The following is a 25279-nucleotide window of genomic DNA, read 5'->3' as shown; positions in this document are numbered from 1 at the left end:
TACTAGTGAAGACGTCGGTGAGTATATACAATCAACAGAAAGTTTATTATTTGTTTACTTAGAAAAGTTTTACATTAACAGCGAACGTGACATCTATAATTTCTACATTCGTTATGTAGCTACCACTAATAAGATCCGTAAATGGCCCACTGTAGAAGCTTACTAATAAAATACTGTACACTGGTATTTGTACATATTTGTGTATTATGTTCATTTTGTTATATATGTATATATGCATGTGTGACCTTTCCTTATGACTGTCTTGTATGTTTCTGTGTTGTGATTATGTATGAGCGAGAAAATCTAGCAACGGTATCCCTTTCCGCTTATGAAACAATCACCTTAATACACAGGGCAAAAATACAAGTGAAACTGTTCGGCGTACTCTGGCTGATTCAGAGTCTACGAAATATTTACGTCTTGCGGAAGCCCTTCAATATTGGATAAATATTATCGAATGCCTCGTAAATCTCTGATCGGACTTTTGCTCCTGTCAATACCACCTGCAATAGATGGAGCATAATAGAAATTAATATTCGTAGCTCTTGAGTGCAAAAAAAAAGCTAAAAGCTCGAGTACAAAAACTAATGGAGAGTGCATAATAAACTATATAGGTTTTGTCAAAAATCTACCATTACCTTTCCGGAGACAAATATAAGAAGCACGATTCTCGGTTTCACCATTCGGTAGATAAGGCCAGGAAACAATTCCGGTTCATACGAGGAGAACTGACAATGTGTAAGTACGAGACCTTCCAATCGGATAGGAAATCGAACGTCACAGCTTCCTACCATATTTTGAATTTTGAAGTCAAGAAATTTGGCCTGAGAAAAAAACGAACAGACATTTACAACTATACCGATATAATGTAGCCACTGATTCTGACAGCTTAAGATTACCAGTGGTATCTGTAGAACAATTAACAATGAAGAGCCAGATGATCACTGGCGCCCTAAAAATAGTGCTTCGAAGCGTACTCGCTTGAATACAAGTTACATCTTTACATTATTATAGAGCCAGACATGAAAATATTGAACTGATTTATTTAATCATAATAGATACTACCCGGAAAAATCTGTGTGATTTACTTTAAAAACCGCTATGTGAGCTCACATACCTCAAATCCTAGTTTTTGTACAATGCGCGCGTATTTTCGGGCAGCCAACCGAGATTGATCTTCAGATTTAGCGCCTGTGCACACCATTTTACCAGAAGAAAAAATCAAAGCCGTCGTTCGCGGTTCTCTAATTCGCATGATCACAGCAGCAAATCGCTTCGGATTGTACTCAGCATTACGGGCTTGCAAAGCAATTTTCTGCAAAACGTAAAAATCACAAATTAATCATTCGGTGGTTCGGAAATTTCTTAACCTTTGCTAGCACCTTGGTAGATATTCATAACGCGTTCTGCATTGTACTATGCAAATAGTTCGATTTTTCGCAAAAAAACATAATTAGGTTAGAATAGTTAATTAATATGATAATACCTTGAGATCAAGTTTACAACCGAGATTCACTGTTGATACAATATTCTGTAATTGTGGAATGATGCTTGGATCTACAGAGGCTGGGGTCATTGGAGCCGGTGTTACTGGTGCCGCAAAACTTCCTGTGTCCTTCCCTGATGCCTGCTGCTGTTGAACGTAAGGGCAAGTGAATCTGCTAGAAGGTACAAACTTGCAAATGGCTTTTCGAATCCATAGGAATAACTGTATATAGAATTTATTGTTGGCCAATCAAACAGTATATTAAGCTAATAATAACTTAATGAGTGTTGAAAAACCACAAGGTTTTAGCTTGAGGTTAATATCGCAGCATAGTAACTATACCATATTGCTACAACTAAGCTAATTTCTCTGTCATGGTTGATTCAATGAAATGTCCTCCGGTTTATTTTAGTAAACTAAAAGTCTGGCCAAGGAAAACCTGTGCATACATACTACCTCATATATCGAACATATTTGGAATGAAACAGAAATAAATGCCATGGGAAAGTATCTAATATAACCAACCGCGGGAGTTGTACTGCCAGGTGGTGGTACGTGGCCCATTGGAGTCTGAGGTTGCATCATGGCTTGAGGTGTCATACCCACCCCTGCGCCTCCGCCGGGGAATTGGTTCGATCTGCAACGCACAAAGAGGCACAAAGCAGCACACACAAATATTCACTTGACATAAAACGTTACCTGCGTCAACCAATGTATCTAACGCTAAATAGGAGCGAAAGATGGGATAATATTGCTAGAACTTATTTGTTATCACATATGATTTCAGCAACTTAAGTATTGTTATTGCAAACCTGGGTGTGCCCACATCATGGTGTTGCGGTTGCATTGGTGAGGGTGAAGGCAACATAAGCCTATTAAGAGACTGAAGATGTGCCTCCTCAGCATTATCCATTGTGTCAATGGGACCCCAAACACCGCTGGACGCTATTGTCTGATTACTTCCGTGTGGCTCCATCGTGGCTACCAGGAACTGGAATGAATTGAAGAATTAAATATAAAAATACATAATATTTATATAGGTATTTTCAGTTATGATACATGTAAGTGCGTACTAAGACGCTATTCGGTACGAGAAAATTTACGGATGAATTAGACTTATTAACAATTATATGAACGCGTACTCTATTATTAATATTTGGTGATATGTTTATATATATATAATATAATACAGACCAGATTTATGCACGTCTCTTCTGACTGTTGAAGGGAAGCTGTAATAGCTAGCATGTAATAAGCTCAAAAACATTTCAAAAGAACCTGATTATAATATGGTAACAAACGAAAATATGTAGATCCCACACCAAATTACGTAATAAAATGCTACGACCTATATGTCTAAATCCTTATTGAATGCGCGGTTTTGCTCGTCATCTGTTGTTAGTTGTGTAACCCAGATGCTTTGAAGGGTTTGAAATCAAAACTAGTGTTTCACATCGGCGAATTCGTCTCTCGGACACTTCTTGATGGCCATCATTAAGGAAGGACAGGAGCATTCGTCTTAGAATAGAACTGCCGACTTATTTCTCTCTACTCTAAGCAATAATTCATTTGATCGCAATTCTTTTTAAATTACAACGATCTGAAGTAAGCTAGAGTGTATAATCTTTATTGCAAGATATATTACTATAGATTATCTGATTCATACTCAAACACCTGTCAGAGCGAAATGCAGGAATATGCAAAAACAGCATAAAACGTAGTGGCCTGATACAACTCTGGAAAATGCTCCTTAGTAGTAAGTGCTTTTTTTGAAACTAAGCCAGTAGAATTTATATACCTAAACAGTCATAATTACAACTCTCGTTTTACGCCGTTAGTTATGCTTTAAGAACCTGTATTAGGATCAAATCGAATTTTATAAGAGAAGGCGGATATGGGCTTTGAATGAGATTGCTGTAGACTGCAGTGAAAAATCGACTAAGGTAATTTCTAACCTACATCATTCCGGTGATACGTTTTCCAACGTTTTCACTTGCAACAAATAAAAATGCTTTTTCAATAAATCGTGCCGGTACATACGTTTTGCCATAGATATCCGAGCACAGTATGTCAAAGTAATAAAGTTTTACCCCGAAATTGTGTTCATGCGCACTCCGTGATTTTACACTATTTCGCTGAAAATCCTTGTCAGCCAAGTACCAATTCATGCTAGAGTCGATACTAATCAGAACACATCATATTGAATCCGCAGATTTCGAAGAAAAAAGTGAAAACTTTGTTGCGGTACCACTTTGTTCGTAAGAAAGAATATTTACATCTTAAGTCGCTAATGCAAATGAACTTATGGGTTAACGCCATTCGGTAAACAATTTTGTTTCCTTGCAATAAACGCGAACGAAGGAAGCACGTCTGTATAAAATTACCCTATATTAAAATGACTGAGGTACAACTGGCAAATTAAATCACGAAGCAATGTATACACACCTTCAAAAACAAGAACAAAAACTACCTAGTTCTGCACAGCAGTGCTAGGCTCATTTATACCGGTTCGATAAGAATAATCGAAATCCAATGAAAATATGCCATAATCGATGATCCACATAGCTATGGTACTTAGTTTTCCGATTGTAACTTATAGAAATTCGTAAGCCAAAGTGGCCATGATCTCCTGTAATTTCATAATTAAGAATATTCGATACATTGTTTAGCGAATCACATCCTGCCAATAGAAGAATAAATGGAGAGGCTACTTTTCACAGATCTTTCTTTAACTTTTATTTTTCTCCTCTTATGTCCTAGTGGCACTATCATAAACAATTTCACGTATAGCGAATACTATTGAAGTGCAAATGCGCTTATCATTTGCCTAAAAAATGAGCTAATTACTTAATTTGTTGAAACTTAGTCGATTTCTTTTCGTGGCTTGTGACAGCCCAGGCGGCGCCAACTTGTATCCCAGCCAACTAACACGAGCTTATGCACGACGGCGTTTAACGAAACAGCTTTTGTCCTTTTTCGTCTTTCTTTGCTAGTCGACTCACACGAAAAAAACACGCACGCTGCAAGTTCACTTCTTGGTTTATCCGGTAGCGGATAAACAAATTTGGCCACGAGCGGAAGATTCGTGACTGATGCACAACATACACCCACACGGTTTGACCCGTTGAACTCGGAATCGTCTGAGCACAACAAAATAAAAGCAATCACTTATTCATACGTAATACTGAAACATGGTCACAGACACCCACCAGCACACTGGGCTGGTCATTGCAGAAACTTTTACCTACATAAGGCAAAAACAAGACCAGCCGCATTTTGAGAACAAGCGGCAAAACAGACAACTTCGTTTCTGACCGGCGGCAAACATGTCCTGGCTAATTACATGTCCACGGCTAATGCTATGGCGAGCTCAACTGGCGCTATCTTTAGACAAACAATGACGACTGATTAAAAACGAGTAGGTTGCGCTATAATAATATCATACACAGCAAAGTTAACTGCAATGATTTTTCATGGCAATGCACTGAAGATAAACAGATTTGATTTTTTAGTAGCTTTAGTAGATAATTCTAATAAAAAAAAGTCAACTATTGAAAACAAAAGAGTCAACATACTGGAAACAGTTTCGAAGAAAGGATATTGGCGGTATCAAAAATGACGATGATATTCTAGGAAGTATGTACCATTTAAACCAAAAAGTGCAACCCATAGCCTAGATGCGAGCGTAAAGTGGCTTTGATCATACCGATACATGATCGTGGTTTTGACTTGTCCCTAGATATATTTTTTATTCTTTATTGTTTTAAAACTCTATTATTATTAGATTGATCTGTGCTCGGATTGACTATCATTTATTTTTACTATGATATTTCTACTCTTAAATATATTATAGATAACTATCAAGACTAAGTAAGAACTAATTGAGTTATTCATTCTCGTATGTTTTGCATATGCATAGCAAAAAAATAATTATTTCTATTTGGTTCAATTGCCATATCCGATCTCAGTGCCTTATAGTAACTCGTATGTCATATATATATATATATATAGATATATATATATATGCTTTAAAGATATATATATCTTTAAATTGTGAGCTATGCATATTAATTTTCAACAATATGCTATATAGTATTAGAGAGTAGGTTTTTTCACTGTTACAGGTGTCTGGGACTTAAAAAAAAGTAATAAAATATAGTTAACACTTATTGTGACAAATCTATTGATACGACCTGACAACGATCGTTTTTAATGATGTGTTGCGCATAAATTGCAATACATTAACATATTAAAGTACAGAAAGAAGACACGCGCTGCCTGCGGAGGAGACAGATACAGTATTTTATTTAGCTCAACTTACAACTTACCTTTGAAAAAATGTTAATTTAAGTTTGACTGAGACCCATCCGACTTCATTATGCATTTCGGCATTTCTAAAAACATCAATATGCTCCGTAGCAGCCTGAAATAATATTAATTGTTTGTAGAGGCTTTTACAGTCCTTAGTAACTACATGAAGTCGGCTCCACTCCCTGAACCTCCGTCGGGAGGTCCATATGGTGGTCTGAACCTAGTACTGGGATGGAAAGGATCAAGACTGGGGCGATTGCCGAGATCGGGACTGACTGCCCCTTCCGGGAAGAAAGGTTCAAACCTCGCGCCAGGTGGGACTGCTCCCCTTGGCAACGGTATTCCATCAGGGCCAAGAGGCTCAGGACCAGGAAATCTGTCACTGCGCAAATTTCGCAGAGGGTCGATTATCATGCCTCCTCCTGGGCCCTGACCCAGAAATGGATCAAGGTCGCGCCGGCCCAACGGGATTTCACCACGGGACAGTGGATTTGGTGCTGGCTGTCGAGGAGGATCAAAACTGGGGCCTTGATTGCGAGACGGATCGGGTTTGAATAGGTTATCAACTGACGTCGCGGGTGCCGTCGAAGTGCCGACAGTCCTGCTGATGACTTGACACGGCTTTACCAACTTGTCGAAGACCTCTGACAGAAGACTAAGTAGTTTAGGAAAAACGAGCCGCGGACTACAAAACAGAGAGACAAGATTAAGGAATACGGATATCTTTAAGAAACAATGAGTTTGCCAACTTTTTTTTTTGGGAAAATATTCACATGTTGATGCACGAGCAACTTATGTATACCGGTTTTTATTAGCGGAAACTACACTAATACAGCACTTACTAATTCATTTTTAGAAGCTGGTAATGCCACATTGTGTTGTAATGTTTATTTCTTTTTCCGTTTTCGATCAAGTTCAATGTACATAATTACCACTTAGACATTAGACTTACTTGTTTGATGCAAGCTGCGTCGAGTCAACTTCAGTCGATGTATTAATATTCATTGCCATGGCAACCTGATCTTCAACATTTACCATGTTTACAAGAAGGAACACGTCGTGTTCGACATACTTAATGATAACCTTTTTTCGTGGTTCGGTTCGCGACACGTACCGATACTGTTCGTCGCTAGCCTGCCAGCCCGCAGGGAGACTTTCGCTGCCTGTTTCATCTGAAAGACAATAACAGAATAGAATCTACAGATCAATAGACATGTCTGAAGGTGCAAAGGGCTATTCGACAGAAGCTTATGAGTGATTTTATTATATTTCAATAGTAGTGAATACAGTTAGACGTGCATTAATTATTCGCAACGTGAAGGACGATTACCCATCGTTTGCTATTAAAAGCCTCGCAAGCAAAAATTAAATCAGGTTTGCTGGAAATACCATTATACATTAAAAAAAAAACTATCAATAACGAATATTATCTACAAAATAAGCCAAGCCTGATAAAGTATCAGAATCAGTTAGCTGGCCACAACCTTGAATGGTCTTGTAGCGGCCTACCACAAAACCCGTACCTATGACACAAGACCGTGCTCCATTTATTCATTATATATAAACTACGGTAAGCAGCGTTCATGGGCAGTTCCTAGAATATGACCCAGTAACACGAAACCACGTTACAAGTATTAGTAGACCTTTGGGTAAGAAAAATGAAAAAGGACGTCATTGTTCGATAGCTTTGCATCCAGTAATATGATTACTGTACATTTATTGTATGGCTTTCTAGAATTTTTGACTTGCTGAACCAAATATTAATAAGTTTAGAACTGTATCAACCAATTTGCTTTAAGTTGCGCGGGTCCTTGACTAGAGTCATCAAGCATTAACTCGTTTGAACATAGTTAAATTTTAAGAAAACGATATCTCGTTTTCTTTCTGTATTATGTTTCCGCCACTAATACAAATGTTCGCGTTGATAATCTAAATAAGAGGTGCACCAGCTAAGACAAAAACTTTTTTAAAACCCTTCATAGGTATTTTATTCTATACAACATCAAATTTTAGTAATACTTTTCAAATATATGCGTAATGCGCTGAAAATAGGTAGAATTTTACGAATATGATCTTTCCTTAATAAATATAACTTATTTGGTGCTACATAATTGCTTGAATTCTGTTGTTAGCCCTTATCAACTCCTGGATGACGAAATTAGTACTGCCGTCTATTTACGGCTATTTTATTAATACTTTCTACGTGCCATGAGCATCTGAAGTTCACAGCTTAAGTAAAAAAAAAATTTTCCTTGTACCACGAGCTCGCCCTATAAATGTATAAAAAGATCTGCATCACGAAAAATTAATCAAATTAAACGGCAGTCTTGTAGTTATTTTTGGACGCCTAATTTTTTTATGGCAACATCCTACAACCAACCTAGTCAGTCTAAATAATCTACCTATCTAATGAATATGCACTTCATTCTAATTCGTTACGATGGCAGCTACTAGTTCTCACGGCCGTCCACGATTTAACGAAGTTATTAAAACTGCGGTATGAACCTGATTTTTATCATGAAGAACATGCAATATTTAACAAAAAGTTAAAAAATCGCACAAGTATCTTTGCTTATGTCATTATACGTATTATCAATAAGTAAATACGTAAATGTGTATTTCAGGCAAGTGTATGCTTCCCAAAACTAGAACAAAAATTTGTTCTCATCGGGTGTTATCGTTGAGTGTCTCATTTTTCCAGTACTTACTTTCCTTCCACTCGGTTCCTCGGCCTACATAGCGCCAGCCATGTTTGGTCAGTACAAAGTGTACGAGTAAACAAAGGGCATTCTTTGTTGACTCGATCGGCTGGAGTTTGTAGAGAGCTTCGAGCCCGAAGTCTGGAGCAGCCATCACAACGACTTAATTAATCCAATGCTAAGCTGTGCTTTGCAACGCAGAGAATAGTCAATCTATATAAAATGATTTGCCTGAGTGCCCTGTCAGCTGATTTCGTGTGTCTACTCAGTTCAATCGCCCTGACACTTCTTCAAAACCGACTACAAGTTATTGTTCTATAATCTCTTTAAATGTTTCGTTAAATAGTTCAGAACAAGTGGTGATTTATGTTGGATTTTTTGTATAAGAGTTTTAAGTTCGTAAACACAAGTTTTCAAATAAGCATGACTCTACTGCAAAATAAGATTTCTCTTCCTTGTAAATAACATCGAAAGGCTAATGACATGTCCCGCAAAACAAATTTGTGCCAACCTCTGGCAATTCTGCTATAAGGGGGACTTATTTTTCTTGTGCCGAATTTCAATATAGAGTATTGTACGGGAAAACAGACAAGAATCCTTGTTTTGCAATAGCTCAAAAACTAATTAAAAAGCTGATTAACGCGTTGAGTTTGGCGCTCGATTATTCAGATCGGTCGAAGTTAATGCACTGTCCAAAACATAGCAGCAAGGTCGCGCGGTCGGTCAGTCTTGCGGTGATGTTGTTGGCCTCATCCGAGTTCGATAAAAATCAACTGTGACAGGTTCTGCCAATTTCCTTTTGTACCGTACGTTGATTTTGAGATACTCATTTCAGCCCAAACCGATATGCAGTGTTTTCGTCAAGTCCGCATGGTGAGCCGGGCTCTCACCCGTGGAAAAGCAACGTTGCCTGATCTTCCTTATGACTATAATGCGTTAGAACCGGTCATTTGTGCTGAAATCATGACTCTACACCACTCGAAACATCATAACGCTTACGTAACGAACTACAACATTGCCGCCGAAAAACTGCAAGAGGCCATACAGAAAAATGATACCAATGCCCAGATCGCTTTGCAAAACGCTATTCGTTTCAATGGTGGTGGACATATTAATCATTCCATATTTTGGCAGAATCTGTGTAATCCTAAAGATTCTGGAGAGCCGAGTGCCGAACTTCTCGCTGCTATCAAGAAGGACTTTGGCAGTTTTGAAGCTATGAAGGATAAGGTACGACATTGCTAGCGCTAGCGCTATGCACAAAATGTCTTCTTCAAATATTCTATGGGGTGCTATTTGTATTACGCATGTTCTGTGATTTAAATTACCTGTTGTCTCCCACAACAGATATATACTAGGTAAAAAAATATTCATTATGCAATCGGCATACAGGTTGTATGGCCATCTATGGGCATAATTGCTAAAACTTTTCGAATATTTTCGCCCACGAAAATGTGCGAGATATACTTTTTTATGGGCCATGGAAGGTACTGAAACATGCCTATTTTTTGACAAATGGAAAAACATGATTTCAAGTGACCGAATTTTTTTATGCGTCGTTTGTGTAATGTTTGAACCAAATGCCTTAATTCGATTCTAATCGCTTTTGCTTACTTCCTCTAGATGTCGGCAGCCGCCGTCGCAGTTCAAGGATCTGGCTGGGCCTGGCTGGGCCTCAACAAAGCGAATAAACAGCTGCAAGTGGCAGTATGCCCGAACCAGGACCCATTAGAAGCTAGCACTGGTCTTGTTCCATTATTTGGTATCGACGTGTGGGAGCATGCATACTACATTCAGTACAAGAATGTTCGCCCTGATTACGTTAAGGCGATCTGGAAGGTGGCTAATTGGAAGGACATTTCGCAGCGGTTTATTAAAGCTTAGCGGTTACAGTGACTTTACATGTTGATGCCAGGATAAGAAGTAGAAGTGTAGTTGCGAGAAAGTGGAGTTTCGTTTTAGTTCGTTAATGAGCAGTATATGTTATGATATGTATCGGTGCCTCGGATTTACGGGGGGGGGGGGGGGGCGTGCGTCGCTGCGTATCGTAATTCTAGGCTAAAAATACACGAAACCATATGAGCGTGACATACATAAAAATAGAATAACAAACTAAATACAACAAAAATAAAATGCAAACAGATTGTTATTTTTTCATGCGGATATTGTGTTCATGTTACTGGATATTGTCTTACGAATTTGCTGGCTTATAGATAGGCTTGTTTAAGTGATTAAAGATCTCAAGGCATAGCCCGCGCTAGTTAAATAAAACTTCGGCCAAATCGAAATAGGTAAAGCAAATTTATTGTTTATATAATACAGCATCGAGCAAGTATCTGGAGCCAGCATTTGTTTCGAAAAATCCCAACAGCTATTAATTTGCTTGCTTGTAAGCACTTACTGCAGTTAACAAATGACGTCAATCCGGCACGATGGCAAAAACGGCGTAACTAAGTATTCGCATTTCCTGTTTAGCCTTATCGGGGATGAAAACATATTCAATTCATGCACTTTTGCCTATGCATTTCCCGTGGTTTTGCTAGACACATAATCGATTAAATTAAATGATTGTCTCTGAGGAGGCTCATACGTTGAGGTGACCTTCATAGCTGAATTAAGTAACTATGTGTATCACATATGTGATAAACCCATGTATATTTGAGGATTATTCAATCAGAACATGTTGATGATATAGTCTAAAATCAGTTTTTTACCGCCATTGTGTAGCAGGTGTTGCGAGATGAAATTTAAACTACTGTTTCGTTAAGCCACCGTGTTCATTCAGCTTACTACAAATATATAATAGAACATGCCATTATTGATAGTATTGATTTCCTTAACGTATTATAACGTATGGGCCGCATTCGTTATGCGCACCACGGCCCATTAGAAGTTTTACCTCTCATCATATACAATAGATGAGTAAACTAGATGATATTTTTACGCATTTATGCTATCTTAAGACAATACGAGGTAAAGCTTGACACTGGTCAACAAGAGTCTTGTGATTCGGCAGATCCTGTTGATTATCTCTTAAAGAAAATTCGCTTTCTCATAAGAGACTACTCTCATAGGCAGCCTAACCGTAAACTAGTGAGTAGCTTATTATTTAATGGTTGTTTTCCAGGAATCGAATGTCTATGCATTGCCTTGTACTAGACATATCGCACATCCCTCTAATTTTCCGACTAAGTTCCTACTTTCAACGCTCAGCAGCGGCCATTTGTATGTCCAAACTAATAGTAAACTTCGTTTTACAGTGAGTTTAGTATCAATTTGTATTAGTAGTAATTTTGCAGTAGTTCAATTTTAAATAAAATAAATACGCTCTGAGTCGATTTCGTACTTCGAATTCAACGCATAACAGCGTACAAATTAAGTGAATAAACACTAAGCATTGTTAGAATATCTTAATATTACGCGCTGCACTTCGCGTGTTGACCTACAACCTTAGACGTGCGACAGCTCAACTGACGAACCCCGCCGTTTAAGCCTGATTAATCACACAAGCTTGTGCCTTTCATTTTCGACGTATATTACTTCTTAGCATCTACTGAGCCTGGCAAGGTCTGCCAATCTTTTGATTATCTATTAGTAATCATACAGTCTTGTACGTTTCTCGCTGCAGACGCACTCAACATTCGGCTATGGGAGATACTGGGGGGTAAGCCTAAATGTTTTAAGTTTTACGTCTGATACCGTCGTTAAACATTTCATCGAACGAGGGGTAAGCCTATCGGTGCACAGTTAACCTATTTCCGTTATGCATTTGTGGACTTTTGATCGATCAATCTGATCGGTTGAGCGTTGCTTTCGTATTAAGCAAATTAGAATTTTAGTAGCATGACTGTCCCAAGATTAGCTGGAACATTAAAGCGAAATGATTGCACAAAAATCGGTATAATATTTCCAATTTTTTCGTGTTGTTACTATCGTAATAGAAAAATTTGTTATTGTTATTTCTTCATCATCCAGCTACGGCGGTCCTATCAGTCAACCAGAAGGTTCAACACTTGAAGTCAATAAAGCTGAGTTGCAAGAGGCACTTACGCTGCTCAAAGACATGCAAACAAGGACAAAACAGCTGTATAGGATAGCCTTTACAATAATTGGTATTGTGATAATTGTGTTTTCAATCATTACGTATGTGGCACTCGAGCAGGCACACGCTCGATTAGACCAAATCGACAAACTTGTCCACAAAGTTGAATCATTTATGTATTCCATAGACCCCGTTATCAGGCCTTCAGTACGAAGAAACATGTCGCTCAGGGCGGTTATTGAAGAAGTTCTTTTTGGAAGCGGTACGAAGTTGACTGAAATGGTCAATAGTCTAATATCCGATGGCAAGATAACATTAAACGGAGTTGATTTTCCCATTGATTTGAGTTCTCTTCTTCATCCGATACATTTGCCGGAAACTGACAAGGAAAAACGGAGAAGTTACCTCGTTCGGTACGTCAGAGGAGTGCCAATGTACCTTGGGATTGGTGCCTTTGGCTCAATAGGAAATAGCAGTCTTATTGTGCGCCTTGGCTGTCAACGCATCGCGAGAGAAGCGACCATTCCTAGAGATATTGTGTTAACGACCCAATGGCCTGAGAAGGCAAAAATCAGTTTAGCTATTTTGGGGATCGATACTATCCCCCTGCGTGTACTTTTTCCGGTGTTGATGCGGACTAAGCATATTGATGACTGTGCGCCGGGCGTTCCCCCGACGGAGGAACCGGGCCCTGAATGGATACAAAGCATATCACTGCTAGAGCATGCAATTTATATGGGGTTAAAGATTCGGTACAGAATTGAAATCTTGCCATAGTAAATTTACAGAAAACTACATTTTGATGCGTTTCTGTTAGTTTTGGTTTCTAGTATCTATAAAAAAAAAAGTAGACACTTGCTGAGTCTTGCCTCGTTGTGCTTTGTATCGTTACTTAAGTATTTTCGTCTGTTATGCGTATCGGATAAAATTATGTGGATTTGTGTATTACATTTTGATTACACAGATAATAGCGGACGTTGAAAGGATAGAATACCCTATTCGAATAAACGAATTAGTTCGATAGGACCATAGTTTAGGTACAATAAAATAGATTCGCGTACTTTTAAATTCACTGGTAATATTTGAGATTTTCCACACTTCTACATTAATTAGCTTAGACTATCAGCTAGATATAGTATTTATTTCAGCGAAAATTTCAAAGATAACTTTAGACTAGACATTACAGTAATATGTAAAACAGCATGTGCGTTTTTTTATCATGCAACAACAATTACTAACTCTGTGGTTCATTAGCGTTGGCTGTAATACATTTCTAGCTGCTAATTTCGTCAAATAATCCTTCTTGATAATCGAATCCTTCTCGAATTGATCTCGATAATAACCTTATCGAGATCATCTCTGATTTTTCAAAAATCTATTGGGGTACAACGCAGACGACATAAGGTATCTCTTCTTATAACGTTGTCAAGAAAAATTGTTTTTATAGTATACCTTTTACCTTGTTAATATCGTCGTCATTTACGAGAAATAAATAGTCTATATTGCATTGTGCGTGCAAACTATCGATAGACGCAGATCTGTCTGTACATCTAGTGCCGGATTATACACGGTGATGTACTACTCATTTGCATGGCACACAAGCGCATCATCGTGATATTCATAGTTCATCGCTGCTGTGGCGAACGTTAAGTGTTGAGAACGAATTGTGGCGAGATAATCTATAGCAGCGCCGAGAGGTGAACTCTCCGAATGTTTGATACCAGCAGTGTTTATCGGTCATAGTTGGATAACTAACATTTATTGGCAATTTTTGAAGACTAATTTAATGAATCTCAGTCGCATTTCGATGTTGATCTAGTGGAGGTCACAGTGTCGGCTCCATCATACTTCCAATTCCGGGACAAAGCTCAGCTGCAGTTGCTCACCGTGGATTCCAGTAAAAAGAGTTATCTGAATTTCGAACGCTCGATCTCTCACGATGACGATTCGACATCCGAGTTGAGTACGACGGACATTGGAAAACGACTTGGGAACGTGAACTACAAGCATGTAGAAATAAGATGCCTCTATGGATGCGCTCTCGCCGTCGTGGTTATTCTAATAATCACGCTATCAGTCATTGCTGTTATTAGCCTTAAAGAAACGTATGAACGCATTAGACACTTAAACGAGATTGGCACAAAAGCCACCCTATTTCTCCAAGCTACCGAGCCAATTTTAGGACCACTGTCAAAGAAAAATTTAACACTCGACAGCGTTATTGACAGATTTCTCTTTGAGAGCAGCAGGTTTCTAGAAGAGGCCATCAATGATTTGGTATCGAAAGCTGAGGTAACACTGAAAGGTGTTGATCTTTGGTTTGATATTACTCGTCTCCTTGGTAAATCTTGCAAATCAGCTTGTAGCAAACTGAATAACTCCTACGACGTACTTGTCAACGGTGTACCAATGCGAGCCCGCCTTACTGTAGCAGATCCTATTCGCAAGCCAGTTCTTATTTTGCATCTTACATGCTCTAATAACAAGGGTACGTTCGTCGAATGGCCCCTCAAGATGGACCTGGGTCTGAGTATCTTGAAATATCTTGACAACAAGCCGGCGGTTTATAAGATTGTGCCATCTACAAATTTCCTTAACTGCGATAGCCCAGATTCTCTTGGCCAGAAACACTACAGATGGGAAGTGTTGATGCAAACAGTAAGTGAAGCAATTTTAGATAACACTGTCCGGTACAGAGTCGAACTCTTGCATCCTCTATCTAAGTAGATGGATGAATTCCCCTTTGTAAATCGACGGTGGATGCTAGCGGGCAGTGGAATTGATCTGTTATAACGTTATAATAGTACATGTTATGAAAAAAACAATCTGAATGATTTTACAATGGCTGAACGCCACACTAATAAATAATAAACGACATATTAAAAGTCAATAAAAAACCTTTATAATTATTATAAAGGTCGTCATCGTTGTTAGTTCTTAAATCTCAGTAGAATATGCTCACGTCAAAAACTAATCTTTTTTTTTCTATAAATGCCATGCATCAACAGCGGAAAAATCCTATCGTCTTCAGAACTGCCTCGATAGAATATAAAGTGATTGAAACTAGATATTACAGGATTTAACATAGGCGCAATTGTGAAATAAATCGAAAGGCACCAGCAAGTTTTGTTTAAGGTTTAAGTTTAACAGCCTCGTACACTGATACTATTAGGGTGGTCATTCAGTATTATTGGAGCATTATATCCTAGCTTATTAGTTTACAATTGTCACTTGGGTATCGTTGGGTACCGCATCAAAATACCCTCGAATAGCTGACTAGGTTAAAATTCTGTAAATGGCTCCTAAAAGCAAGTTTTTGCTATATCCATCGAATGAGCTCTGCGTGGTCTATCAGCTGCTGTAAGGATATCGTGTAGTGAGTTTAATTTCCAACCCGAAAGAAAACCTATGTTTTAGGTAAAAACGAGATACATTTTTGACACCTTGTGTATTATGTGCGTAATGTGCCGAAGCGGCCCAGAACATTGGTCTTATTAGTAGCTGCGCTGTCGTTAAAACCACAAGGAGTGGTTTGCTGGGTCTAGAAATAATATCCTAGAGAACCTAGAGAATACACCTTGCTTTGGCCGACTGAGTTTAGTAATGACGATCTAAGGTACTTTTACAGGAACGGCCGGCACACAACTCCTGTGCGTGAAATGATGTGCTGTAGTCAGTAGACTACCGTTAAAAAAGTTAGGTTGAGGTAGATACTTTCGAGCATGCATACCTCATGATTATTTGATCCAATAATGAACTACGGCGTAACGCTGCATCTTGCCCGGTATCAAGCATCAAGTAGTAATGATGACCGCTTTTACATAAAATTTTCACAGATGCTGACTAGTAGTGTATGAAGGTCAACATAGATCAGAGATCGGAATGTGTGGCTTCAGCAGAAAAGCTACGATATAAGTCCCACCAGATTTTCATCTAAAATCTGGTGGGACCAAATCGCTGCGTTTGGTAGCATTGCAGAGATCTGATTTACTAGAACCAGACAATGATTCGGCATGTTCATTTGACCGAGTCGCATCGGAATCAATCAGGCTATGCAATAGAAAAACCCGACAGTCCATGAAAATGTTAGGCCTCACACGGTAAATACAGTCACAGCTATTTTTCGGAAGTTCAAATGGAAGGTTTCGTTGTATCCTCTATATACTCCAGACCTGACGTTGGTAGATTTTATGTTTTCCGTTCATTGGATTAGGAGCCGCTTATTTGACAGTGAAATAGGTTTTAAAATCTGACTGAATGAGTTCTTCTACAGCAAAAAAACTTCCGGTGAAAAGAAATAAATTGGTTCACAGATGACAAAAGGTCGAGAACAATGACGGAAGATACTTATTTTCACCGAAATAAATGTGACGTTTTCGCTTAAGCATTAAAGCGCAGGAACCTCCTTTCCAACTGAATATTACGAAGTCAGACTGCTCTATATTTTTCATCGTGAAATACAGTATTTCCCTGTAGAAAAAAACATGTCTAAGACTAATGCCATCGTTGTTTACAAAAATGAAGGGTCTATTTTAGATCTATTCTCGCATATAATCATCATGGACTTACAGATTTTGAGATCTTTGGTAGTTTGTAGTTCATTGTGTTCCGCTAATTCGTAAACGGTTTATCGTTTAATGTCTGTGAGCTTTTGCATATTTTGAACGAGGAAGCGTAGACAGAGATAATAGGGGACACCGTTTTAAGAAAAATGCCCGAAGTGCTCAGTCGTGGCAATTGATCAAGTTACTATTGATTTTGTTACTAGTACTGCATGGGCTGGCCTCTGCGACCGTCTATCAATTGCATTCTTGTGAGAAGCGATTATTTAGAATTGCATTGGGTGTCTCTTCTAGTCGGACATCTTTGACAAGTTTCAAGTTCCATCTTGGCTATAGCTGCCCTTTAAGATCTGTTTATCACAGCGATTCGTCGTGGATTCCAGTGTAAGGGATTACCAGCATTTTGTGAACCATGGAGGCCCCACTACTCAATTTGAAAATTCCACAACCGACTTAAGTACAACTTATCTTGATCGAAAACTTAAGAAGTTAAAGTATAACAACATAAGGACAAGCTTTCTTTATGGATTATTTTTGGCCATTGTGGCTGTTTTAATAATAGCTATAGTAGCATTCGCCGTTGTTAGTCTTAACGACGCAAACAAGCGCATCAAGCATATGCTCGAAGTTACCGACAGGGTGTCTGTATTTATGAGAGACACAGAGCCGATTCTAGGGCCACTTGCGCAGCGAAACGCAACACTGGATACAATTATTAGAGAAGTTCTGTTCTCCACCAGGAAACAGCTAGGGTCGGTCATCAATGGCCTAATATCTGCCGGGGAGATAACATTAAACGGTGCTGACTTCCGATTTGATATTGGCCGGTTGCTGGGGAAATTCTGTAATGCTGATTGTAATAGGTTTAATCGCACACAGGATGCTTACATTAAAGGAGTACCGCTGCGAGCAACACTCACCATAGAAGATATAGGCCTTAGTCCAGCCCTTATTTTGCAATTCAGATGCTCCGCTACAATCGGCGCATTCGTTGACTGGCCTCTTAAAAACAATATTGGTTTAAGTATATTAAAAACAGGCAACCACGCTGTGGCACATGTTATTGTAACACCTATGGACTTCATCAATTGCGAAAATCCAGGTTCTCCTGGTCAGAAGACATTCGAATGGCAGGTAATAAAGTCGACCGTGAATCACGCCATTAAAAACGATATTGTGCGTTACAGGGTCGAACTCCTACATCTTACTTCTGGATAATCAGAGGTACTCAGTTGTATCTTACGCGAGCTTACAGATTTCTATGTATATCGGCTCCCTGATTGTCTGTAACTAGTAAAATGATTGAGATACTTTGAATTCGCTTTTTAATTTTTTTGTTTTTCCTTTTACTTTTTTTTAAATTTAAAAAATTGTTTTTTTTTTTTAATTCTGCCTGCTTCGCTATTTTAAGCCACGTTAGTAAAAAATAAAAGCAAAAAATCTAAAATCTTAGTGGCTTACAATATGTAAATATTACATACTGTACGTACGTATAGACATTGTCTGTATAATAGTATCGAAAATATAATTAAGAACGTTCTAATATAATTTTGTTCAAAGTCTAGCCTTCATCAACTCAGTCGTGCATTGTTTATTAGTTTCTGCTAAACATAATACTATTTTCCGGTATCCTATTCCACTTACTCAATAGAAAAAGCTGTCATACCGCTTTTGCTCGAATGGCCATAATTACGAAAGAACTGATGGTGTGATTTCATATAAGCATTGCTTTAAGGGTTAAAATTTTGCTCGTGCCCACTGAAGGTTCTGTACGTCGGTTTATTGTCGACATGATCTCTGAAGGTCACGAGTGCATCGTAAATTCACGCCTTTCTACGCCAGGAGCTTCGGTAACCCTAATCCTCCTCATTCTGAACAGCCCTATCAGGATTTTTACAAGACACAACTTTTTTTTTTTGACTTGGGTTTGAGGCTCAATACTGAAGCAAATTACCTATCGTAATTTGTAGCATCAGTGAGTAGATGCCGGCAATGGTTCTAGAGAAATCGTGAAGTTGCTGAACATTAACGCATGTATCTATGCACATTTATTTCACACCATTTGTCTAGACAATTTTTTTAATGAGCTTATTCTTCCGAACCAGCAGTACCCGAACAATGTTTATAATTTTACTATTGATGCTTGTAAAGTATACATCTTTGTACTTTACATAAATGTAGTACTGACCAAAGAGTAGCGTGCTTCTACGTGTCGAAACTATAACAGCTACTTACGATTGTGATTATAGAAATTGATAATTATGTAGGTGAATAAAACATTTAAGCTGCAACCAAGGCAGAATTGGGTGCCAACATTGACCCTACCACGCTGTGCCTCTACAGTCCTATTCCGCCAAACAGGTCATCGAAACTATGAACATAAATTTTTATTTTCTATTTTCCTATTAAGTCTATTTTCCAATAGTGAATATTGATGCTAGTAGTTTCATATTTTTAGAACTTATATTCGCGATTTTTTTTCTCTGTGACGGTCAATTTAGATTGAGTGAATGGCCTCATTTGTAAAGTCGGTCCGCAAAATGCACTATAAGATACGAAATCGTGCTACCCGAACATCGACGTATCCTATAGAATATGTGTAACCTGTTCGCTTTGTTTTTTTTATCTGGCTACGCAAAGACGGACTTATCAAAAATTCAAAGATGTCCACAGGAGATTGACGCGCTAGGATAGATCTCGTCAAGAAACGGTGGACCACAGCAACACAATTATGTCGCTTCCTAGAAAGTTTTGACTAATTGTCAAGAAAGGCCTCGCACCGGAGGACGCCAGTGATGATATTTTCGTAAAATTTGCAACGATGTATTTTCTTGTGGGAGTACAGACGATGCTGCTGCATCTGCTACTTCGATAATACGACGTCTTTATAATTATTTACGCCGAACACAGAAATGAAACTATTGATTAAAGGAAAGGAAGTAACCGAATTCGGTGGTAAATCGTCAAAATATATACGACTATCACATGATGCGCCCTATAATGGACAAACTTCGTAAAATAAGACACTGTGACGATAGCATTGGGTTTTGTACCGCTACCGTCGGCAGTTCGCGCACGCAGTTCTTGCCAACATCGTCGCCTTATTTATGTATTTTATGGTGTCGCTTCTATCAACAATAGCCGTGCGTCAGCTAATTTGCTATATATCCGTTTCAAGCTTGTTGCTTGTATTTTTCGACCGGCTTTGTTTACACTCGTCCAAGTGTCAGAAGTTAGATAAGCCGTCATCTAGACTGAACTGTGAATCTGGTTAACAATGCCTCGCGAAGGCTTTCACGAAGAATTCGTGTAGCGGAGACAACCTATTCATTATACCTAATATATACGGTTGTGTAACTGTATGTGACGATTAGCCAGAGTGTAATTCTCAATATATAACGGCAGCTTGCGGGATCGATGGCTGCAGTCTAACTTGGAGAATGTCGTTTACCTTGATATGTTTGAATTGTGATGATCGAGAGGGTTACGACAATTCGGATTCGTCCCAGTATCCCACTAGAGCTAGCAAGGTCATAATTCACCGCAGATCCCGAAGACAGGCCTAGCCCTAGCTTAAGAAGAGAGTCCAAAGCTCAGTATGTTCTCTAAACCAAAAGACCCTGAGAGTTCTTCACCAGCCCGCAGGCTAACTGGAATAATACAGGAGTTGAGCCCAAGTAGTCAAGATCTACGTATTACAGAACTCGAAACTCGACTAGCTGACACGAAACGCCTCTACGGAGTCACTATGGCATGCACTATAATCGTGGTAGTTATCCTTGTGATCTTTACCATTATAATATTCACACGAACGCAGAATATGTCCAAAAAAACCGTAGAATTAATGGAAAAAGCGCAGCCTTTTCTGGGACTCATGGAAGACGATACTAACACTTTCAAGAAACTATTGACAAAATTTTTCTCTGTACCAGAAGTAAAAAACGTTTTTGTAAATACTGTTCTCGAGGAAATTGATGCGGAGGATATTGTGACAATGGTCCTTCGAAATGTTAAGCAGAGGCAAATTCTACTTGAGTTTTTTTTAAAGAGTCTATCCTTAGATAGTATTCTTAAGGATGCCCTGGTTAATATCGGTACGAATTTCGACCAGTTAGTTAACGGAGTGATACTGAATGGCTCCGTCACACTTCAAGGAGCTGACTTCATATTTCCATATAACAAGACTCGCAACGCTAGCACTTCGTATCAAGAAACGACTCCCGGACAAAGATACCGAAAAAACAGCTTGAACAAATCCATTGTTGTGTATCAAAACTCCTTGACTGGATTCGTCAAAGGTGTGCTAATGGAGGTCAATGTTACGGTGTCCGACGTCGGTTTTGACGCAGGATTAAGGATAACACTTCGATGTTTGGTTTTAGATTACCCCATACAAATATTTCCTCTTGCTGGGAATATTGGCATTACTGTTTTAACAAAAGGTCATCAAGTTTTAGTGGTTAAGGTCCGTAACCTTAGTGACATTATCAGTTGCCAAGATCCAAGAAAAGAGGGCTCGTACATGATTCCATTACCACTATCATTCTTAAGCAAAGCAGTCCATAATGGCGCAATCCGCATACGAGTTGAACGCTTGCCATAAGACAGCATTTGATATTACCCCGAAAAGCAGACGATTTAAATTGGTCTGTAATGGATGCCGTCCGCGAGAACTAGAGAACTTATCGCAAAGGTTAAACAATATTCATTTTGTTATTTGTGAATAAAATAATATTTAATTGCACTATAAATATAATAAACTAAACCAAAGTAGACTGAAATTTGCAGGAATTATTTCAACCGAGAGCTGCACTGTTTAGGAACTACCAAAAATGTCTGTCATTATTAATTTTCACTTGTTAAGTCAATTTTTAAAGTTTGTTTTTCTATTTACATTTTGCCTTACTCTTGCATTGTTTTTGATATATTTGAGCTGCTATACTAAAATCAGCTTTTGTGATTTTCCTTCAAATTTATTTGCCTCTTAAGTTAGATTGGGGGTCCCTTTACTTTTAACTGTTTTTACTATACATTTGTTTTTATTTTGTGAAACGATAAAGCCACTGGAGAAATGGTACACAGCTTAAAATAATCTTTCTTTATTCGGACAAAACAGTAACAATAAGCATGTAAACTAATAAACAATCTTACCGGTGAAATATAACACATGGCTATAAACCATTAACATTTAGAGGCAGAGATTTATGAAGCTTACAGCTAATTAAATGCTACATGAATTTTCTCTCGGTCAGTGTTTTCTTCTTCCACAACATGTGTAGCAAACTTTTGCAGAAATTTATACCAAGCGGATTACACCCACACCAATCAACAAAAAAACATCTGTTTTTAAAAAAAGTAAATACAAATACTGCTGAATTTTTCGGAATAAACCAGCGCACGCTGTGCAACTGCGTAAAATTCAAGTAGTCAATGTCAAAAGTTTGTCCACAATCGCCTTGAAAGTTCCCGACGTTTTACAACGAGTTACCCTTAACCACATAGTGGAAAGAAAGGTAAAAAGAAGAAAAAAAGAAAGGACAAAACCTGTGCGAATTATTACGCTGCAGCTTGTCCCCTCGCGTAGATAAAAAGAAAAAGCCAAGATCCATATTAACGCAGCTTCCGATCAAAAATGTAGGATGCAGATCTTCGTAGATATTCTACATATGAGTCTACGCATAATGTACGCATGCCTAGTTTAATCACTGTCTTATATTCTATATATAGTCTAAAGCATGATCGGGGGCAACGGATGTTTTAAATATACGTTACTATTTGGATTAGTATTACTATTCTTGATTTTGACTGTTTTCAAGCTCAGGGGCACAAAAACTATCCATACCCTACCGGAGATTGTACTGAAGAACTTCTTAATCGATCAATGTAGTGGTTTATAAGGCCTATATTTATAGCTTGTGGTTTGTTGATGAATGTGTAAAACATGTATATTTAAGAAATCTGCAGGTGCCCGAAAACCGTCCACGATGCCACTTAAATTGCCGGGCAACAATTTCCAGCGAGTGCTCATTTTTCCGTTTCGACCTTGACGGGACGACATTTTATCAATGATTTCTGTAAATGCTCAGAGAATCCCCCTGTAGATGACTCTGTGGGTAACACTAGAAAAGATTTGTGCCACATTTGTATGCAATAATATGCCAATTTATTAAAGAACTCGAATCTGCTAAACTCTTTGTTGTGATTGAGATAGTGTTTACTATTTCTTTCTATAATTATGCTGACAGTTCGAATATCAAGGAGAATGAACGAAAATAACATAATTACTGCAGCATGTCTAGCATTTCTCCACGTATCTGGCGCAACTTTCGTCATCACAACAAACTTCGTCAGCAACCACCTCGTTTTTTCCCGAAGGTTGAGACCATACTGGAACTCGACAGCAGGACGATTCCCTCCGGTTGGTATAGATCACGTATTTAGTTCCTGCAACTATTTGAGAGGTAACTCCGTAAACGTCTTCCGGTGCCAGGTTTGCGGTTTTCACTGCCTTTTGCACACGCCCGTCCGAGCAATTCGCTGTTGAGAATTTGCCAACCAGATGATTCTCTTTGTGTACATCCAGTCCGTACGTGCTATTACAACGCGGAGCTCCATCTGCATAGCTTTCAAGTGAGAATGCCTTGTCTGCTGGTGACAGGCATATCCCAAAAATACTAATGACGACTATAATTAGGAACGACATGGTGGCAAAGTTGAAACGAACCGAAATAGTTTTTACCGGCCGATCGCTTCGACTGATTGTGAGCTGTTGCTGGTATCCCGAAATTTAGCGAAACATTGACTTCACTGCGTTTTATGATTGCCAGTAAATGGTCGGATGAACCTGCAATGTCGTTGAGCGAGAGGTTCTTCAAGCTAGTCCAGTGAAGTTACGTAATAAGGAAGAAAAAAGGGCCCTAGACTACGCAGATAGCGAAAGAATAACAGGGAACGTTAACTCTCACCGAAATTAGATATCCGTCATCTAGAACATCGTGTATAGCACGACCAATTGAATAACAGATTCCGTGGGCACTAATAGCACAAAATGGATAGAAACTTACAGTAGTAGAAACGTGTAACTGGAACAAAGGCCGTCGTAATCTACCGTTCGCCAAGTTATGAATGGGACGCCGGGAAACTAGCCATTATATGAGCAACTTCTTCCTTTATAAAGTGATTTTTCCTTTATGCTTAATGGCACATCAGCGAAAATAGCTCTTACCTAATCTAATGTTGTAAACCTATCACTAAATGACGTATTGGGGGGCTTGCGATGTACTATAGTGAAGATAAGGACACGTAGTTACACAACGCAAAGATACCGACGCAGTAACCGATTATCAGCCCGAAGAAATCCGAAAGCAATCCACGTCGTACCCTTAAGCAGCTCCGCTAACTATCAAGAAATGTGCCACCTAGAAACAGTTTTATGATCCATGAACGTAACAATTAGGTAACGTATGAGACATTATAAGCTGTAATGATTGAAAATTCTGATTATCAATTATAGGTGCTTGGCACAGTACGCTTCATCTTCAAACATTATAAAACGAAGTGGCTACGTAGAAAATTCGTTCGTTGCAGATAAAATAGTTAACCCATACTGAACCCGCTTCTAGCCACTGATAGAAGAAAAACGCGCTTAATTTGTATTTGCTAATGAGGGCACGTTATAGACCTCATATATCCAACAACTAACTTCTACACGTAAGTCTGACGCCATTCGTTCACCACATCAATGTTACCCTTCTTGTGCCAATTACACGCACCGTTTGCCTGTCGCTCGCAGAGTGAGCGCAGGATGCCGCCGATAGGGGTCGAGATAATACAGCCTGACGTTTTCCAGATAGTTATTCTCGTATATTTTTCCTAGACTCCGCTAAAAAAGTAGTCTACTCATAAACCTGTACGCAGAATCATATGCCGAACGGTTGTTTCGAGAGGGTTTTTTTTTCTACACGGCATATCAATTTAAACTTGTTTATCAGCTTCGTACCTGTACATTTGTAGGAACTAAACATGCTTTGTATTCAGCCCGGGCAACTAGGTTTGGGATCAAATATGTAGTTTTATTTGAGGACACGTTGTGTAGCAAAGTGTTGAAATGTGTAACGCTATTGGGCTACTCCATTTAAAGAATGTCCACTCGAATAAGTCCATCGTATTTGTATTAAGG

At 38.7% G+C, this 25279-nt stretch overlaps 4 protein-coding genes and 1 long non-coding RNA gene across 9 annotated transcripts; 2 read left to right on the top strand and 3 right to left on the bottom strand.

Annotated features, from left to right (window-relative positions):
• Positions 1 to 22: 22 nt before the first annotated feature.
• On the bottom strand, positions 23 to 4796 carry Tbp (TATA binding protein). Of its 4 annotated transcripts, none has more exons than XM_022797531.2 (7): positions 4334 to 4796; positions 2299 to 2477; positions 2012 to 2123; positions 1487 to 1630; positions 1118 to 1315; positions 639 to 824; positions 23 to 503 (listed from the first exon to the last, which is right to left on the bottom strand). In XM_022797531.2, the coding sequence occupies exons 2-7, from the start codon at positions 2460 to 2462 to the stop codon at positions 414 to 416; spliced, it is 894 nt and encodes a 297-aa protein (XP_022653266.1). In that variant the 5' UTR covers positions 2463 to 2477; positions 4334 to 4796; the 3' UTR covers positions 23 to 413. The 4 variants fall into 4 exon arrangements, with proteins under 4 accessions (XP_022653266.1, XP_022653265.1, XP_022653267.2 ...); XM_022797530.2 differs by having other exon boundaries at positions 1487 to 1633; positions 4334 to 4795; XM_022797532.2 differs by lacking the exon at positions 4334 to 4796 and having other exon boundaries at positions 1487 to 1633; positions 2313 to 2453.
• A 969-nt stretch (positions 4797 to 5765) lies between these two features.
• Positions 5766 to 8958, bottom strand: PI31 (Proteasome inhibitor 31 kDa). The gene is made up of 3 exons (XM_022797533.2): positions 8506 to 8958; positions 6750 to 6969; positions 5766 to 6482 (listed from the first exon to the last, which is right to left on the bottom strand). Exons 1-3 carry the CDS (start codon positions 8648 to 8650, stop codon positions 5957 to 5959), a joined length of 891 nt encoding a protein of 296 aa, XP_022653268.1. The 5' UTR covers positions 8651 to 8958; the 3' UTR covers positions 5766 to 5956.
• Positions 8959 to 9182: 224 nt separating this feature from the next.
• Positions 9183 to 10653, top strand: Sod2 (superoxide dismutase 2). Its single transcript, XM_022797534.2, has 2 exons — positions 9183 to 9726; positions 10120 to 10653. The coding sequence occupies exons 1-2, from the start codon at positions 9343 to 9345 to the stop codon at positions 10378 to 10380; spliced, it is 645 nt and encodes a 214-aa protein (XP_022653269.1). The 5' UTR covers positions 9183 to 9342; the 3' UTR covers positions 10381 to 10653.
• A 136-nt stretch (positions 10654 to 10789) lies between these two features.
• On the top strand, positions 10790 to 13514 carry LOC111246569 (uncharacterized). The gene is made up of 2 exons (XM_022796381.2): positions 10790 to 12160; positions 12472 to 13514. The coding sequence occupies exons 1-2, from the start codon at positions 12144 to 12146 to the stop codon at positions 13313 to 13315; spliced, it is 861 nt and encodes a 286-aa protein (XP_022652116.2). The 5' UTR covers positions 10790 to 12143; the 3' UTR covers positions 13316 to 13514.
• A 10305-nt stretch (positions 13515 to 23819) lies between these two features.
• LOC111246858 (uncharacterized) lies at positions 23820 to 24844 on the bottom strand. Of its 2 annotated transcripts, XR_015324787.1 has the most exons (3): positions 24803 to 24817; positions 24165 to 24518; positions 23820 to 23944 (listed from the first exon to the last, which is right to left on the bottom strand). It is a non-coding gene; the product is annotated as an uncharacterized LOC111246858 (long non-coding RNA). The 2 variants fall into 2 exon arrangements; XR_002671823.2 differs by having other exon boundaries at positions 24165 to 24844.
• Between the last annotated feature and the right edge of the window lie 435 nt (positions 24845 to 25279).

Source organism: Varroa destructor, unplaced genomic scaffold, assembly GCF_002443255.2.
Source record: "Varroa destructor unplaced genomic scaffold, Vdes_3.0 BEIS01000003.1, whole genome shotgun sequence".
Taxonomy (NCBI): Eukaryota; Metazoa; Arthropoda; class Arachnida; order Mesostigmata; family Varroidae; genus Varroa; species Varroa destructor.
This window is presented reverse-complemented; position numbering and strand designations above follow the sequence as displayed.